General features: G+C 36.2%; 1 protein-coding gene across 9 annotated transcripts in view; it reads left to right on the top strand.

Moving 5' to 3' along the window:
• EPHA5 (EPH receptor A5) overlaps positions 1 to 18,979 on the top strand; it is a 195,331-nt gene that overhangs the window by 86,575 nt on the left and 89,777 nt on the right. For 4 of the 9 annotated variants that reach the window (XM_087947068.1, XM_087947065.1, XM_026678276.2 and 1 more), the window contains exons 4-5: positions 502 to 657; positions 13,969 to 14,304. The exons of 2 other annotated variants lie outside the window; for them this stretch is intronic. In XM_087947068.1, the coding sequence (XP_087803194.1) occupies positions 502 to 657; positions 13,969 to 14,304 (492 nt within the window). The remainder of the gene's footprint in view (positions 1 to 501; positions 658 to 13,968; positions 14,305 to 18,979) is intronic. 3 more of the 9 variants (XM_087947073.1, XM_087947069.1, XM_087947070.1) reach the window with 1 other exon arrangement.

Below are 18,979 nucleotides of genomic sequence, written 5' to 3'. Positions count from 1 at the left end.
CTATTTACAAAAGAAACTCCATGCACGGGTTTTTATTGGATATGGGGATGAGGGAGAATTGTGTGTAATTTCAAATAATGGTCACTCTCCAAAAAGAAAATAAGAAATAAATGAAATATAAAAATAAAAATAATCCAAATCTTGCAATATGTCAGGTAAGAAAACTACATCTTATGAAATCTGTCTTATAATTTGGGTTCATTTGGATATATCCATCCATTAATCCATCTACCCATCCACCCTGCTATCTAGGTATTACCAAACAATTCCACATAATTGTATATTTTACATATAATTCAGTCCACCTTTTCATAATTGCCAAAGAATGAATCTCTCAAAATAGATAGGAAGCCCATTTTCATTGCTCACTAAAGTATTTCCAGGTACTTTTTCTTTCCAACCAGAGTTTGTTCCTGAAGATTTAATTATAGAAATTATAGAAATGTGTGCTAATGCTCATAAGAAAGCAGTATCTTTTAAGTATTGACTCTTCTCTTGCAGCATGCCAGCTGGGTTTCTTTAAGAATTCAACCCAAAGTCAAGCTTGTACCAAATGCCCTCCACACAGTTTCACACATGAAGAAGCATCAACATCCTGTAATTGTGAAGAGAACTATTTCCGAAAGGAATCTGATCCACTCACCATGGCTTGTACAAGTGAGTAATTGTTTTTAATACAGAGTTATAAAATGGTTTTTGAGCCATTTAACTGGAAGTGATTCTCTTGGTTTATCCAGAGGAGGCCATTACCATTCCAGAACCTTCTTTCTTAAGAAATCAGATTTGGAACTTAAAAGTTTGCATGACGACGAATGAAAAATAAATGATAGGAAGAGAAGTAGATTTGGTAGATACACATTAGTTTTCTGAAACTTTTCAAGGTAAAATTAGATGGCCAAAGCGGGTGGCAACAATAAGTTGACCTTGGATGATCCCAAGAAAGCTAAGCAGGGTTGAAGCTTGTTAGTATTTGAATGAGAAATCACCAAGAGCATAAAGGGTGTCTTTAAGGTATTCGAGATGCAAGATGGTAGACACATCATTGTGATCAAAACTTCACCCTTTTTATATGCATGCATTGTCACCTCTGGCTAAAGACTGGGCTGAATGTTTAAGAAGAGAGTGGCAAAGAACTTCTTCATTGTTGTTGAGAAAACTGTGCAGGTCCTTACCAGGAAACAAATTCAACTCAAATATTTATTTTATCTTTACACATTATCATCTTTATCTTAATCTGCATTTATATGTGAATGCAGACCTCATTATTTTATTGATTGTGGCCTTAAATTAGTTTTTTTAAGTTAGATTATTTCATATCCTCTGAAAGAAACACCAGGGGCATTATATTTAAATTCCCATCTACTTTCAATTCTGTCTACTTTTGAAATGGTAAACTTTCAGCATCTAAACCCCATCTTCAGGCCTCTATGGAAAGAGACTCAGTGGTCATTTTTTTTTCTTGTTTGTTCATGTTTTGATATGCTGATCTTGTATTTCACAGGGCACTATATGCTTTGGAACTGATTCAGAAAGTATTTCGAACCTCAGACAGTTATTTTTGTTATATAATAACTGTAGAAATTGTTTATTGGCTTTGAACAATTTAAATTTACAAGTGGATAGGTACACATGGGAAAAAATTCTGTAATAAAGGTAATCCTTGACTTACAACAGTTCATTTAATGACCATTCAAAATTGCAATGGCACTCAAAAAAGTGACCTATGACCATTTTTCACACTTACAACTGTTGCAGCATGATCATGTAATCAAAATTTGAATACTAAATCATGTTTATGACAGTGTCCCAGGTTTATATCATCAGTTTTTGTGACCTCCTGGCAAGCAAAGTAAATGGGGAAGCCAGATTCACTTAACAACCATGTGACTAATTTAACAACTGCATTGATTCATTTAACAACTGTGGCAATCAAGGTTGTAAAACGGACAAAATTCACTCAACAAATGTTTCACTTAGCAACAGAAATTTTGGGCTCAAAAGTCAAGGACTACCTGTACTAAGTTGTATTATGATTTGTTTCTTTTGAGTTTAGCATGATATATAAATTGTACCATTATAGCATTCCTAATAAATCATGGTTGAAAATATGCCTTCAATATATATCCATTATTTTATGTTCTTCTCCTGATGGGAATTACTATGTAATCTCTGTAAGAAAAAATGTATAAACTGAATATACAGGAAGCAAATAAATAGTAATAAGTACAACTGCATGCAAAGTGTAGGTAATTCTGCTCATAATGAAAGTTTTAACAAATCTCTGAAGTAAACAGAAGCAAATAAAACCTCTACCTATTTCTGAAAGCTTGACTGAATATTTTTTGTTTATGCATAATAATTTGTTGCCAAACCTTACATGAATTAATTGTTATCGGGATAATCTGGAGAAAATGTTAAAAGGAGACTAGATGGTATTTAAAGTGCATTTGTATGAATCAAACATCCAACTAAATAAAAGCTTTCTATTCTCTGTGTTCTTAATTATTGTAAGCCATTCTGAATATTTAAAAGAACAGAAAAGTAGCATATAAATATGCATTGGAAAAGGTGGTACATTATGGAAAGATTTAAGACTTGGTGCTTGCTGCAGGTATATGTTCAGATAAGAAGGGTCATAGATCAATTATTATATTTATTAGGAATCTTCAACTTGTAACTTGTAATATACTTTCTGAGAGCATATGAAATAAAACAAATGTGAATATTCTCTAATGTTTATATTCATATTAGAATTATAATACTCAGTGCAACTGCACAAATTATCAAAACAAATTAGAAATCTTGCTGAAGATTCATATATTTTTTGGCAGCTGGTTGAGGTAATTTCTTCAGTCTCATTTGCCCATATTATCATTTAATTAATTATGATAAGCTGTATGATTCCTGTTTATAGATATTTGGATATAATCAACAACAATTATCAGGGAAAATCCATTGGTTTAAGTAAAATAAATCAAGAAAGATAGCATTAAGGAAAATGTGAAGGAAAGGAAAGTAATATTTCCTCAGTCTAAAAATTACTTTTGGTGGCCATGCAAATTAAAATGTTTAATCTACCGTATTTGCCGGCGTATAAGACGACTTTTTTGCCCTGAAAAACATGCCTCCAAGTGGGGGGGTCGTCTTATACGGCGAGTATATAACAAAGGTCGTCTTATCGCCGGCAAATATGTTGTTGTCACTCGGTGCAAGAAGCGACAGGGCGGAGCTCCGCAACTTGCGAAGCCCCTTCAAGCCCAGCGGAGTCTCTCTTCCTCCTCCTCCCCACCCACCCACCCACCCACTCCGCTTGTGCGGCGGACAGGCAGGCTCAGGCTTTGCCCCCATCCCTCACCTCCTTCCATCCCCTCCACCCCCCAGTGGCAGAAACTTCGCCGCATGTGGGGACCAGTGGAGGGTGGGGAAGCTGTGACGCAGCTCAAAGCTGAAAGCGCCATCCTTGCTTTTGTGCTTCGGGAAGAGTTCGTGTTTTTGTTTTTGTTTTTCTCCCAGGAATGGGATGCTGCTCGTCACGATTTTCTTTGGGAATTTTTCTCTTCCCGGTTTCAGCCTTTGCTCGAATCCTCCCCCATTCACTTCTGGAAAGGATGCTTGTGTAACTCTTTTCCTAAGCGTTGCTGGGGTGGAGGGGGCAGTGTGCAAGCGTGAGCGAGAGGCTCTTTCCTTTCTCCCTGAGCGCAAACCGTCTGCCTTCTTCTCTCTTGGACGGACCGAGCAAGGCTAATAACATAATAATAAGATAATAAGATAAGATCCTAAAGCGCGTTGTGGAAACAGATCTGGATCTCATTGGAGAAAGGTAGCAAATGAATGAACTGGACTTTTGGCAAGTCTCGGGGTAGGAACTCGACGCTTTCTGGAAAGTTAGTGAGCAGGAAAATAGACATCCTTTCCGCTTTCTCCCAGCGTGGGTAAATAATGAAATCATTATCCCTCCCTGTAAGAAGTAACAACCACAAAGCCAAGGGAAAAAACGATGCGCAGGAAAAAGCCACAGTAGGAAGCAAAGATTTCTCCCCCCCACCCTCTCTCTCTGAAATAATTAATGTCGCAATCAGTGTGGTGCACCCTTGGAGACAAATTGTTTGGGGAGGTGGAAAGATATTAAGAAACAACTCGACTGTTTTTCGTCCAGTTTTATTTTTATTTATTTATTTTCCCCTGAAAAAAGCAGATCGCAAAGAAAGAGAGAGGAATTGAGTGCCAGCCTGAGAAAGGCGAAGCTGCCTCTCTAAAGCATTTTGGTGGCTTTGTAAGTTTGGGGGAAAGGGACGGGGTGTCAATCAAGAATTATATCCAGAATACCCCAAGTGTTACAACTTACCGTATTTGCCGGCGTATGACTTTTTGCCCTGAAAAACATGCCTCCAAGTGGGGGGGTCATCTTATACGGCGAGTATATAACAAACTCTATATTTTGAGTGGAAATGTTGGGGGCTCGTCTTATACGCCCAGTCGTCTTATACGCCGGCAAATACGGTAACCTCTACAATGCAATCATTGTAATTTCTTGAGTGAAATTCTTGTTTGTTTTTGTAGCAGTTTCTCTTTCTAATAGAGTAGCCTATGAAACTATTGCTGAGTGAACTGAATGAAAAATAAACCATTTGCAATTCTGGAATTGATCAAATTGGTTGATTTTTTTTTCTCCCTGTAAGTCTATTGTACTTTTTACCCTATGTTCATAAGAGAACAAAGAGACAAACTTTCATTATTTTAGAACAACAAAGTGAAAGACCACAATGAATAGTGACATTATTAAAGTAAAAATTTTGGGAAATCATTCTCTTTCATAGCAGTTTGCTGCTGAAAGTCAGCAGCATGATTTTTGTAAGTCTCTGCAAAAAGGGGGAGTGAGCCTGAGGGTTTTTGTTTTTGATCCAAATCTTCAGATAAAAGAAATATTATTCGACTTTTCTTTTCTATGCATCTTAAGGCAGAAGCTTCCACAATACTCAGTATTATTACACTTGATCTAATAAAAAGAAAGTGATTAGCATTTTTCAAAACATCCAGATTACATCTGTTTCATGATGGCTGTATCTGTATTATAATATCTAACCATCTTCTATTAATATGTGAAATTATATTCTGAATAAAAAATAATCTATTTACAGGCCAATATGCATGACTCACTATTAACCACTGTCCTAATGTCCATTATGTTAACATATTTAGGTGCAGAAGAATTTAAGAAAGAGATAGGATTTATGTGTATGAGCAGTCAAGAAGCATGAGAAAATTCAGAAAGCTTACTGAAAAGTTCTTGAAGTACAGAAAATTTTGAAAAAGATAACAGGATCTGATCTTATTAATACTTGTGTGAAATATCACCAGAAAACACCAACTGTATACTAACATTGCAAATTGAAAAATTCATTTCTGTATTATTTCTAAGAAACCAGTATGAATATGTTCGCTGAGACTCAATCTTCAGCTATAAGAAGACTTCATCTTTTCCTAGTATATATAAGCTGAAGGGTGGTATTGACATATGAAATACAGGCAGGAGGCTTTGAATACTGAGAATTGAAATAATCAGTGATATGGTCAAGGGATATTGAAAGGCAAGTAGTATTAATGTGCAGAATTTTTGGGGGTGGGTATAATAATTTCAGAAACTGAAATTAATCTGCCATATTATCTCATTCAAAACTGGTGTGATACTTTGAATTTTCTTTAACTCATTTGAATTTAGTAGAATGTTTTCAATAGAATCAGCCTTTGAAAATTCACATGTAGGATAGCCATTTTTGCCTTTCTTCTATTCACCACCATGTGATATTTAGAGATTTCTTGTTTTGATCCATAAAGTTCCAGTTCAGCTAATATTTAATCCTATTTTTACTAATGTGGCCACTACTTTAAAGAAACTGTTTAATGTACTGACTATAACATATTTTGAATCATAGGGATCTATAAAGTGAATATTCATTGAACCAAATAATTTGTTTCATATATCCATAATCTATTTCAGTCAACTATACAGTGTAAAATATATGAAATCAACAGAATAACTGGCTATGTAGTAGGATAGATGTGGATGAGTTGATGCATCATTCATTAGAAACTGTTGCCTTTACTATATCTGTTTTCCAAATAAAGTCGAATTGTTAATATGAAGACATAGTTAATAAAGTTTGCAACAAGCATTTTGGAAAAATTATGCATATGTGGGGGAAGGGACATTGGAGGAAGACCAGTTAGAAGACTGAATGTCTTTCTATTGTCCCTGATTTATGTTATTTATATATCAAACTTTTTAACTGCCTGGCTCTTTCAGAGGGGCTCTGGGTAGTATACAATTTAATCAATATAATAAAACATTACAAACCAAATAATTTAAGATTAAAAATTGAAAAATGTAAAACAAAATTATAACATCACAAGAGATGGAGAGATTGTTAATACAGGTATGGGGGGGGGAGGAATTCTCATAGGCTCAACCAGCCCCATGGCTACGTGGGCCCCTGTGTCCTCCAGACAAGGGTACACAGCAAAGTTTCGCACCCTTTATGGAAGCCCAAGATATTGGGGGCTTTCCTCACCACTGAGGACAAAATGTTCCACAAAGCAGGGGCAGCAACGGAAAAGGCCCTCTTCCTTCATCTTTTCAGAGTTGGAGTTGGAATTCTCTGATTTAAACTACACCATGTCTTTTTTCTAAAACAGTAGTTCTCCCATCATTTTTAATTAAGTAACATTAAAGAAGAGGAATACAGGTCTACGGCTAGTAAACAATGTCATATACCAAATATAGCAAAACACCAGATTGATTAAATGTAAATAAAATATGGAAATATTAAATGTATGTCCAAAGTTACAATACTAATGTCATGTAGAGTTAATTCTAAAACTGATAGGTACATATATCTTTCTTAATTTAATTCAACTCAATTAAAACAGCTTTCTTGATAACTAATGTAAGAAAATGCTCATCCATCAGCCTTAAAAAAAAAATCCACCATGGAATCCACAAAATGATTTTAAAAATGAAATATTTTCCCTTATATATTATTAAAATTAAAATTAATATACAATTATATATAGTGTTTATTTCCAAAATAATATACAGTATATAATTAACTTCACACATAATTCCTGCACAAGGCAGTCAGCAAGTGAGGCCTACTCTGATGGAGGCCGGTAGTTCCTAAATACGATAAATATGTTAAATAAATAAATAATACTTATATTTCTTGTTGCTCGGTTACTTTACTGTAAACAATTGATCTTAAAAGACAGAAGTTTTCTACTGATTGTTGAAAATAAGGCTGAGTGTTGTACCTGTTGTTATTGTCCTTCATTAATTTTAAACCCATCTTTTCATTATGTTGCTTGATGTTCATTATTATATCTTGCATATTATATTTGGCTATCAAAGTAATGAAATCAGGGTAATGCAGATTATTGTTATTTTCTCCTCCAATTTTAAAACCATCTTTCAATCCACCCACACTCATCTTTCAGTCCACCCTCTCCCCATTCATATTCCCAAAATAGTAAAAAAGACATAGGCTGGTCTCACTGCTTTGCCAACTTGGAGCTAGTCTGTTTCACCATATTTTGCCAAGACTGTGACTTCCTTGTCTGTATATATATTTCTCATAAGGACAATTAGATTTCCTGGAATTCCCATTTTCCTTAGGATGCTCCACGGCTTGATAGTTTGACACAACAAAAAGATCTATAATCAACAAAGCAATTACTGATTTCTTGTTGTAATGTAACATCTGTTTTCCATAGCCACACTAAACGGCTCAATCTAACATTTCCTCTCCCTGCATGGTTTAGTCTGCCTTGGATGATCTTAAGCCTTATTTTGCTAGCATGTGAAATTAAGGATATTACAAAATAATTTCTATACTCTGTTAAGTCTTCTTTGTTTGGTGTTGGTATATAAACCTTTTTCAATTGAAGTTGAACCCTAACTGAGGTGTTGCCCAGTTTTGCAGGCATAGTTTGATTAGAACTGCTATATATACCCTGTTTCTCCAACAATATGGCCTCCCCCAATAGGAAGTCCCAGCATGTTTTATAGGCATGAAATGAAATTAAGCCCCTCCCCCCAAATTAAGGCCTATATTAAAACATGTGAAATGGGGGGGAATGGTGGAGGGGGGGCTTGCCGTTAGGAAGTACTTCTGTTGTACACCCGGATATGGTGCTGCCTGCGTTGACCCCAATATGAAGTACCCCACCAACACCGAGGTCAACATCCAAGCCATTGCTGCCCGCCCGCCCGAAGATGCAAGGGGGGGGGGAATTAAGTCACCCCCGAAAAGACGGCCTAGCCATTTTTTCGGAGCTCAAAAAAAATAAGACCCGGCCTTATTATATGAGAAACACAGTATTCTTTTGTTTATATTTCTATAGATATTCCATTAATTTCTGTAGTTTGCTGACTTGGTAATGGCTAAAGTATTGGTCAAACTTCATCTTCATATTAGAGGTTCTTGTAAGTAAGAAATATTTGTTAAGGATGTTGATATCACTATACTGAATTTAAATACACTATTTCCTTCTTTGTTTAATCTTTTTAGAATCAGTAATTTTAGCATATCAGTTTAAGGTTGAAATCTCCTGAGTTAGGACATATTTTGGAAGACTTTTTGTTTTTCCCATTCTTACAGATATTGTTGTAATATTGTTTCTTACTTTTTCTAACAGATCTTTGAAATTTTGGATGACATTCTTTCCTGAGATGTTTGATTTTCTTGGTTTCATTTCTTTTCATTTCTTGGTAATTTCTACCATTTGTTTTAACATTTAGATTCCTTTATTTAGTTTCTTGGTCTTTGGCAGTCTGTTTTCATTTTCATCCTGTCCACCATAGTTGTCCACCCCTGATCTACAATAAAACATCAAATGTCTACAAAGCAACAGGATGTAGAATATGCAGGTCTTTTGGCTTGTCTGGGCTGCATGGAGTGAAGAGGAATTGTCTTGGTATTATTTATTTTTTATATTTTTATTAATATGGATGCATTACTAATTGTTCAAGACCATATGCATGCAGACCATGGGCTACAGGTTGGACACACCTGCTCTATACCTTCTTTAATTTCAGAAAAGTTTATTTGGTTCCCTATAACTGGGAATCATGATTTCAATGTGATTCCTGATATTTTCTTGACACTGGTAGCTACAGGTAATTCTTGACATATAACAGTAATGGAACCTGCCCATTTGGTTGTAATGATGTTAACTGAAACTTGTTAAGTGAAAGAGCCCTCATCTCGATGCATATGTTAAATGAATGTGGGGTGAATGTGTGTGTGGGGTCATTAAATATGCATGGAGTGCCGTAAGCAAGGATGCCTGCCTCATGCCTCCCAGGGCCTCTCCACCTCCTGAAATACCCCCATGCTCTACATCCTTTCCTTGGGGTCCCCACAGCCACCTCCATCCCCCACAATGCCTTGTTTACCTTCCAGAGGTCTGCAGAACTCAGAATTGTGGGCCGTACTTACTGGGCCACACAGAGCAGCCGTTTGCAAACTTACCTTGGGAAAGTAATATTTCCCCCACTTTCTGCCTTTGTGCATGGCCTCTTTAACTCTAAACAGGATAATGAGCCACAATTTGTAGTTTGCAGTTTCTATATTTCCTCATGAAAAAAAGTTTTAAAATGGGATGTTTTCAAAGAAAGGGGATAAACAAGAGTATGGTACAGTGATACAGAGAGCAGATAATGAAGAGTTAAGTATTAAAAGGATGATGCAGAGGAAGCTGCTTTGCCTTGTTTGAAACCTGACCTGGAAGGCATGACTTCTCTCCCTCCTCCCTTTGCATTGCCCTTTTAACACTTAATGCTTCATTGTCTGTCCTCTGTTTCACTGCATCGTGCTCTTGTTTCTTCCCCTTCCTTTTAAAACTTTTCATGAGGAAATATAGAAACTGCAAATCAGAAACTGTGGCAGAAGATGGGGAAAATACGGTTTTGCCGAGGTCAGCTTGCAATGGCTTCTCCACATAGCCCAGTAAGAACAACCTATAATATGAATTTTGCAGACCTCTGAAAGGCATTGTGAGGGGTGGAACGGAGGACAAAGCAGGCCTAGTGCCTTTGGGGCCCTGGCAGGGCAAGGATGGGTGGTGGAAGAGATAGGTGGGCATGCTTCAGCGTGCTTCTCTGCAAATTAATGAATCCTACCAGTTATTTGTTAGTGCAAATGACCAGATAACATTTGTAAAATTCTTATCTTTGAATCATGGTTGAACATGGGAGATATATTGTAACTTTGAGTGGTCACTAAATGTAGTATCTCAAGGATTACTTGTAAAGGGAGGGGATGCCTTGCAGGTCGAAGAGCACCACATCTCTCCTCCCTGACTTGGAAATTCCCCTTCATCCGAAGACGTGGAATAATGGTAGTCAGCATGGCTGCCATGAAGCTGGGAACAGCCAGAATATCCAAGACAGTGCAGTAGCGAAGGGAGCAATGAACAGAGACTGTGTTGCTGGGTGAGATGATTTTACTTCTTTACAAGTTACCCCAAGGATTAAAAAATCCTAGAAAAGGGACTCTTAAAAATATAATTATCCAAGTGGCAGGGAATTTTTTTTTAAAGAGAACTATGCTGAAAAATAAGTTGAGAGCACTATCGACTAATGAAAGAAAAAGTGACTCATAGACTCCTGGAAACTTATAAAGGAGAATGAATGTGACTTTTAATTGTTTATTGCTTGTTTATTGTCTTATGCTCACGAGAGGTGGAAATAAGGGAAACATTCTATAAAAGAGATTCTGGAAAGCTAGAATAAAAGACTAAAACCACAGAGCAGATTTAAGGAACTGGGAAAATATCTTGGACTAACAAGAGTACTGAGTAAATGTTGGAAATGGCCATTTAAACAATTGACTGTGTTTTGAAAAAAATAGAGACTGAGTGAAACAAATACCTACTGGAAAAAAGGAAGTATGGAAATTAGAGAGGAGACCTTTATTTATTAAACTACATTTCTAGGATTTTGGATGCTCTGAATTTGATTGAGGCATGATTGTTTGTCATACTTTTATCACTGTTATGACTCTAGTTGAAGGAACAACTGTGGGAATGAGAGAATTTCTTAATGATATGTCCTTGGTGTTCCAAAATATTATTAATCTAGTCAATGGAAGTCAATAGAAAACATTTTGCAAAGAACATTGAATAAAGATCAAACTGCCCATGAATTGGTGGAAGCAACAGCACTACCTTTGGACAAAAAGGACTACCTGACCCAGCAGATGCAATATGAACAGGGAAAAATATGGATCAGAAAAATCAGCAAAAGCAACAGCACAATGAAGAGGAGGACCAGATAAAGGATAAGCAAAAGGAGCAGAAAGAACAGATGGACTGGCCGTATCAAGAAAGAAATCAAGGACTGGAGCAAAAAACAGGATTGACAAATCAGCTGGCAAAGGAAGAAGAACTGAAGAAAATAAAACAGATAAATCAACAACGGGAGAGACAAGTAGTTACCTTTGATAAGGAGATTGGGATATGGGCAGATAATTGGGAGAATTGGCAGCACAAGATTGTACTAGGAGAAATGTTTAGACTGAATAAAAAAGAGATGAAGACAGAGATAAAGATGAGGAGTGTGGCAGTCAAATTTAAAAAAAGGATAAGATTTGAAGCACAAAAGAGAAGAAGAGATGATGGATAGGAAAATTGCCTATGTATGTTTGAATAATATAATGAGGATTACTTAAAATGGATAAATGTGATAGAAATTATTAATACTGTTATTTTGAATTAGATAAATATGAATGATATCCAAATTAGATAAATATGAGTTAAATATAACTTTGTTCACACACAGTACAGATGTAAATTTGAAATAAAAAATTAAAAAATATATTCAAAGAAGATTAGTGCTTATTTTTTGTGTATGCTGAAGGAAAACATTTATCTTAAAACAACTTTAAAACCAGAGACCAAGACACACTTACATTGAAGAATAATTTGATTTATTAATAGATTAAGTACTGGAAGTCAGGAATAAAGACCTGAAAGAGGGTAGGAGTTTCATCCCTTTTTATAGAATTATGTAGATCATTTCAATAGTTACATCAGTCATTTTGGTCTAGTGGTTGAGGCACCCGCTAGAAACCAGGAGACTGAGTTTTAGCTTTGGCCATAAAAGCCAGCTGGGTGGCATTGGGCTTGTTACTCTCTCTCAGCCTAACTCATTTTACAGGATTGTTGTTGTGGGGAAAATAGAATAAAGAAAATACGTTGGATATATCACTGACTTAAATTATTTGTAAAATAACAAATAAATGAATATGTAAATATGCAATTGTCATAGGAGCAAACATGATTGATACAATTAATATTACTAAGATAATTCTTATGCATATTAAAATATTTAATGAATGTTGGATAAATTATTGATAGAATCTTCAATATAAATAAAGAACTTTTTAGAATTAGAATTATAACAAGTTATTTTAACATCACCATTATCAAAAGAAATCTGGATCCGAGTGCTTAATGCTAACAGTGTTCTTAGCATCCGTTAACTCCTGTGGCAAGTGTGCATTCCTTTACTTTGTTTGTTTTTTGCCTTGTTGGTTTAGCTACTGCTTAGAATTCCAGGTACCCATTTGTTTCTAGGTGAATTTGATAGATTGAGTATTAGAAAACACATATAAATTTGGGCCCATGGTTAATTTATTCCAATTTACCCTCATGATGCGCTACTATTTTGTGAGTGTATGCATAAATGTTTCGTGTAGATTTATTTAGTAGTCATCTCTGAGCCAGGACAAACTTAATATGATCACAGCAAGATCATAGGTATTCCCAAGATAGGTTGCTTGATATTATGTTCAGTAACAAAGGCTAATTTCAAAATGATTTTTTGATACTGTTTGTTTGTGAAATTTTATATGGTCGCCAATTCACTCTCAGTGACTCTGGGCAGCCCAAGATAAAAACTCAATACCAAAAGTAATAATAATAATAATCAATATCCATCCCCGGTGATAACATACAATGCATTAGTCATCTGGAATTGTTGAGTAGATTTACTTTTGTTACTGCTTTCTAAAGTGCCTGTTGGAAACTGTGATGAAAAGGAATTACTGAGAAGGAAACCATGGAATTTTTGCCCTGCTGTGCTGAATTCTAATACTTATTTAAGGTATAAGATGGTTGAGAATACATATATATGAATGTTCTAACTTTCTTTGTATAATCATCTCTCTAGCTGCTTTGGCTTACCCTGCTTTAGTTCTGTCCCAAATGAATGTCTTACGAGAGAATTCCTTTCAACAAGTGTTTGCAGATCAGGATATATGAACATTCAAAGAAACTGCAGTGCAATTTATACAGAAAATTAATTGTAGCATTCTCACAATTCAAAAACAACCCAGATACATATAATAGTTTTGAGAATAAGTAGAAAATCAGAAGTTTTCTTAACAAAGAAGGTATTTAGGAGAACAGAGGACAGGGTCATTTTTTTTGGGGGGGGGGGGAGTTTTGTATTTATGTGTTCATTGTTAAGGGGTTTTCTTGCTTTGTAAGTTTAAAATATACTGTTAAAATACCCATATTCTAAAACAGAGGTGGGCAACTATGGCCCCTTTATGACTTGTGGATTTCAACTCCCAAAATTCCTGAGCTAGCATGGCTTGCTCAGGAATTCTGGGAGTTGAAGTCCATAATTCATAAAAGGGCCATAGTTGCCCACCCCTGTTCTAAAAGAATTGCTAACTGTTGGGAGGCTATTGGATTTCCCATTACCTTGTCTTGGAAGTCTTGTCTTGATCTCTAAGAAAAGATGGGAAAGTGTTGGATGCAAATGCATTCCCAGGGATCCAATGGACCATAGCTCCCGTCCTGATAGATTATTTGGTTTGTCATTCTTTTATCTTTGAAAATATTAGATAGGAACTTGGGATTTGAATCTGATTCTTACTTTATTTTTCTCACTTTACATACCAGGACCCCCCTCTGCACCTCGGAGTGCCATCTCAAATGTTAACGAGACTAGTGTCTTTCTGGAATGGATTCCTCCTGCTGATTCTGGTGGAAGGAAAGATGTGTCTTATTATATTGCATGCAAGAAGTGCAACTGGCACTCTGGGCTCTGTGAGGCATGTGGCAGTCATGTCAGGTACCTTCCACAACAAAACAACCTGAAAAACACCTCTGTGATGATGGTAGACCTGCTTTCTCACACAAATTATACCTTTGAAATTGAGGCAGTGAATGGTGTGTCCGGCCAGAATCCAGCTACACGGCACTTTGTTTCAGTCAATGTAACCACAAACCAGGCAGGTAAGTGCAATTTCACACAGACAACTAGGTTCCTGACAGGGTGTAGGCTATGATTCTTTCCCAGGTTAGAAGGTACATAACAGAAAGCTGCTTGAAATAATAATTTGTTTTCAGTAAAGAATATTTTTTTCCTCTCTTCTTCACATTGGATTAAAGAACATGCATTACTAAACCACATAATAAAAATGTTTTTCCCATATTAATGAACCATGCAGGATCTATACAAAATAGATTTTCACCATCAAATTATCATAAAATGTAAAACATTCAATCGTTACTACTTGTAATAGAAAGGATGATGTAATATATGTTTTCCCAAGAGCCATTAATGAAGCAGTTAATCTCTTTACAATTACAATTTGAAAAGGAAAAATATTAACTATATTTAGTTCTATTGGTATACATATTCCATAGACTACCAAAATATAAAGGACTCTAGTTTACATATGTTGTCATTTTATTTTTTACTGCGGTTACTGTTACAAGAAATGTGTTTTACTTGCTGGACAATAAGTTACTTCAGTCTAGGCTCGTGATGCCAAATCTAGGCATGCGTACCAGAAGTGGAACACAGAGCCATGTCTGCGGGCACACGAGCTGTAGCCCCAGCTCAGTTCCACTGTGCATGCACACATGTCTCCCACCAGCCAGCTGATTTTTGGGTATCTGCCGCATATGCGTGGGGGCAGGGTGCATGCAGGAGATGCATGCACAGGGGGAGCATGGGGGCCCCACATTCACACACAGAGGAGGGCAGGGAGAACATGGAGGGTCACACGTGCATGTGTAAGGGGGCGGGGGCACGTGGAGGGTACGCATTCATTGCATTATGGGTGCAAGCACGCACACATGCACTTTCAGCGCGCAAGCACACACTTTTGGCATGCGATGACAAAAAGGTTAGCCATCACTGGTCTAGGCTCTCAATCAACTTCTTGTGTTGTATGAAGTCTTTTGCTACTCCAGTACAATATTTAGACAACAGCAGTGGCTGTTGTCTCATGGCTATATCTGGAGCTATGCTTCCATTAGAAAAATGAAAAAAGATTTCATACAGAAATGAATGTATAAATTAATTTGATAATGAAGAATAAGGGTAAAAATATGTTATTTGAGGAGAAATATAATTAGAAAACAAAGTAGCAGATTTAGCATTTTCAAAATATAGTCATGAAATTATTTTTCTTGGTTCAATCACATTTGAAAGAATCCATTTCAAACGAGGAGCATTTTGTTGAATAATATGCAATGAACAGAAGATTGGGAAACAATCATCAGTATCTTTTATTAAAGATAATAAAAATCTATAGTTAAATTCCATTTTGTTTTATTGCTAGCATGTTCTTTGAATAAGTGATTGAACCTCAATAGTCAATATAACTACAGAGTAGAAATAGAATTTCCCCTTGGTATGAGAGTCATGAGAAACATAAATGATATTTTGAAACCATTCAACAAATATTAAATCATTTCATTTGATTCCCCCCCCCCTCAGCCCTTACTCAGGTTGTCACAAGTAGTATTAGTTGTCTATCTAGTTCTATGTTATCTCTCTCACCACTGCTTTAAAACTTGCTCAAAATTTTATTTTATCAGTGGCAGAAAGTAAACACAATAAAGAAATAGAATAGTGATGAAAATAAACCTATGTAAATGCTTTGTATTATCTTTTGTCTAGAATTTTGTACCCCATGAGTTTCTTTATTTTATACTGTCTTCAGAAATAAGAACATTAAAAAATGTCATAGGCACACAGTCATAGCTTAAAAATAAAACAACATGAAATGTATAGGGGCCAGGAGCTTAGCTAGTACTTTGTCCAAGGTCTGGGGAAATAGCCAAAATTTGCCAAGGTTTCTGGAACAATTTTAGAATGAGAAACATACAATCTTTGAGGAGATTATACCAGATAGCAGTGTCAAGTAAGAAACACACATTTCCTACATCTTAATAAAAACATTATTTTATTGGGTGGACCTTGATCACATATACTCTGTGTCAGACCTGCTCCAACCTCATCCCTTAGGAAAGAAAGACCCTTGACTTCATTGGGTTGAAGCAAAAGAGATGTTTACTAAAGAGATGTTGGGTGTTGTCAGACTAGCTCTGGATTTCACAAATTCAAAAGATACAGAAAGGTTTCCCCTCATCCCAACCCTCCCCCTCCCCAATACCAATCTATCTTCATCCAATTGGAACTCAGTGAGATGTTTTGAGAACACTGAGATGCTTGGGGATAATAGACATTCTTTCTTAGGGTGCCTGGCCTTGGATTCCAAACTGCTGATGAGCTTCTCTGGTCTTCATCACCTGCCATTTCCCTCTCCCCATTTCCCATCACATACATACACAGCTTTATTGCCCATTTATTGTACCTTCCCCTTTCTAGCTTTTGATGGCAGGATGCCTGTGAGGTGTCAAGCTGCACCTGGAAGATGTGACATTCTGATCCCCTTGATCCCCGAGGGGAGGAAGAGACAGATAAAAATTCTCTAACTAGCAGACAGTTCAATGAGGCTTATCTGTGTAAAGCTCATGGAATTTTTTTAAGCTGTCTGGAGGCCTAAATGTGTTGGGAATCAACCCATTCAATCTCTGAGGAAGGAAAGTATTCCCATGCTACCAAGTACTGAGTTTTGCCCGATGTGTATGAGGGTCCAAAAGTCTCTGATTTCAAAGTGTTGCTCTCCCTCAATCATAATGGGATCAGAAGATGGTTATGATGAATGGAAGACGTAATCTCTGCTTTCAATAGGCTGCAATAAAATACAGAGGATATGCATCTGAGCGTTTTTGGCAGCTCAAGTTCTACAATCATCAGGTTAATAATCCTTTTTATGGGGAAAGGTCCAACATACGTTGATCCCAATTTTTTTGGATTGTTGTCTAGATTGTAAGAATTTGATAGATAGACAGATCTTGTCTCCCACTTTAAAGTTCTTAGGCTTAGTGTGTTTTTTAATTGTTTATTTTACACTCCCCTAGCTTTGTCCAAAGTTTTCCTTTTCATCAGTGAGATATTCTGTAGTTTGGTGACCCACTCTTTTAGCAATGCAGTCAATGAAGTGGCCTGGGGCAATTCAGGGATAGATACATAATCCTAGCACCTGACTGGTGCAGGGTTATTACAAAGCCAAAGTATCCCAACACTTTTGAATCATGGCTTTTTGGAGGAACCATTATTTGTTGGCTCTTCAGGACATACAATTTAGTCCTCCCCCCCCCCCCAACCATCTTGTATTGTCCATTCAGCCTTGTGTCTTCTTCCAAAACTGCTTTTAGAGCACCTTTAGAGCCTCATCATGTATAGTCCCAGCTTTGTTAACCATTTATCTTACCCCCATTTCTAGACTTTAATGGCAGGATGCTTGTGACCAGGCCCTATCTGATGATGGGCACTAAAAATGGTGACCAGCACCTTGAATTGCATCTGGAAGCCCACCAATGCAAATTGAAATTAATGCAATTTGAAGAGCAGCAGTATTATATAGGCGTCTATCTCTTTTGTATATAATATTACATTAGCAGGGTTCTCTATTATAAAATGCTGGAATTCAAAACATCCTTTTACAGCCTATTGTTTACAACCATCGGAACAATAAATTCCTCCCACCCAGTAAATAACAGCTGCTAGTAAAACAATTAACCCTTTCCTTGCAGACTCTCAATACTACCTCGTTACTTTAATCAAACACTGATTAATTCATTACCTCAAAACTTACAACTTTTCTACCTCATTACCTATATCAATGATTAGATAATCAATTTCTATAAAATACTTTGTTAATGGTTTAATTGATTTATTGTTTTAATTGATTAGTGTGATTAGAGTATTTACTGCAAATGGTGTGATTACTGATTAGTTTAAAAGATCAAGATTCATGTAATTGATTAATAAAATTAGTGATTTAGTGAATTTAATTGAACAGTGTGATTAATGATTAGTATAATTAATTGATTAGCGATTAATGTAATTAATTGATTAGGCTGATTGTTGCTTAGCAAAATTATTTGACTAGAGAGATTATTGCAATTGATTGATTGGTGTGATATTGGCTATATTAATTACCCAAAATTGTTTCATTAAGTAATTTAATCAACGTACCATCTTAACAAACCTACCATGCCAAGAAAAAAATCCAATGCCAAACCACAACCTAAAGAGAAAGTAATCCCTACCAATGAACCACAAGACTCCTGCACATACCTTAAATGCTATAAAACTCTAAAGGATAATGAAAATTCCATCAAATGTTCTCTGTGTAACAAATAAGCTCATCATGACTGCTTGGGATTACCCGAGCAAATGATTCAATACCTAGAATCATCCAATGAGTTTCCATATCTCTGCAAATCATGCAGACCCAAACTGGATCTGTTTGAAAGAGTTGATACTATAGAAACACGAATAACATCCCTTGACACCATAGTAACATCCCTGGACGCTTTAAAAGAAAGATTATCCAACCTTGAAAAAAAAGACACAACGCAAAAACCTGAACATCCAATAGCTACAAACCACATTTCTACCCAACAACCACAACCAAATCCACAACCCAATCCACAAAAAAAACATAAATCAGACAAATAATGATATCCCAATCCTCATCAGAGAAACTGTTGAGCATGAGCGGAAACGTCCAAACGCCATCTTATTTGGTCTAGAGGACATCAA

The sequence above is a fragment of the Notechis scutatus genome, chromosome Z (genome assembly GCF_049901735.1).
Source record: "Notechis scutatus isolate UNSWTSFEM ecotype Mainland chromosome Z, rNotScu1.2, whole genome shotgun sequence".
NCBI lineage: Eukaryota > Metazoa > Chordata > Lepidosauria > Squamata > Elapidae > Notechis > Notechis scutatus.
This window is presented reverse-complemented; position numbering and strand designations above follow the sequence as displayed.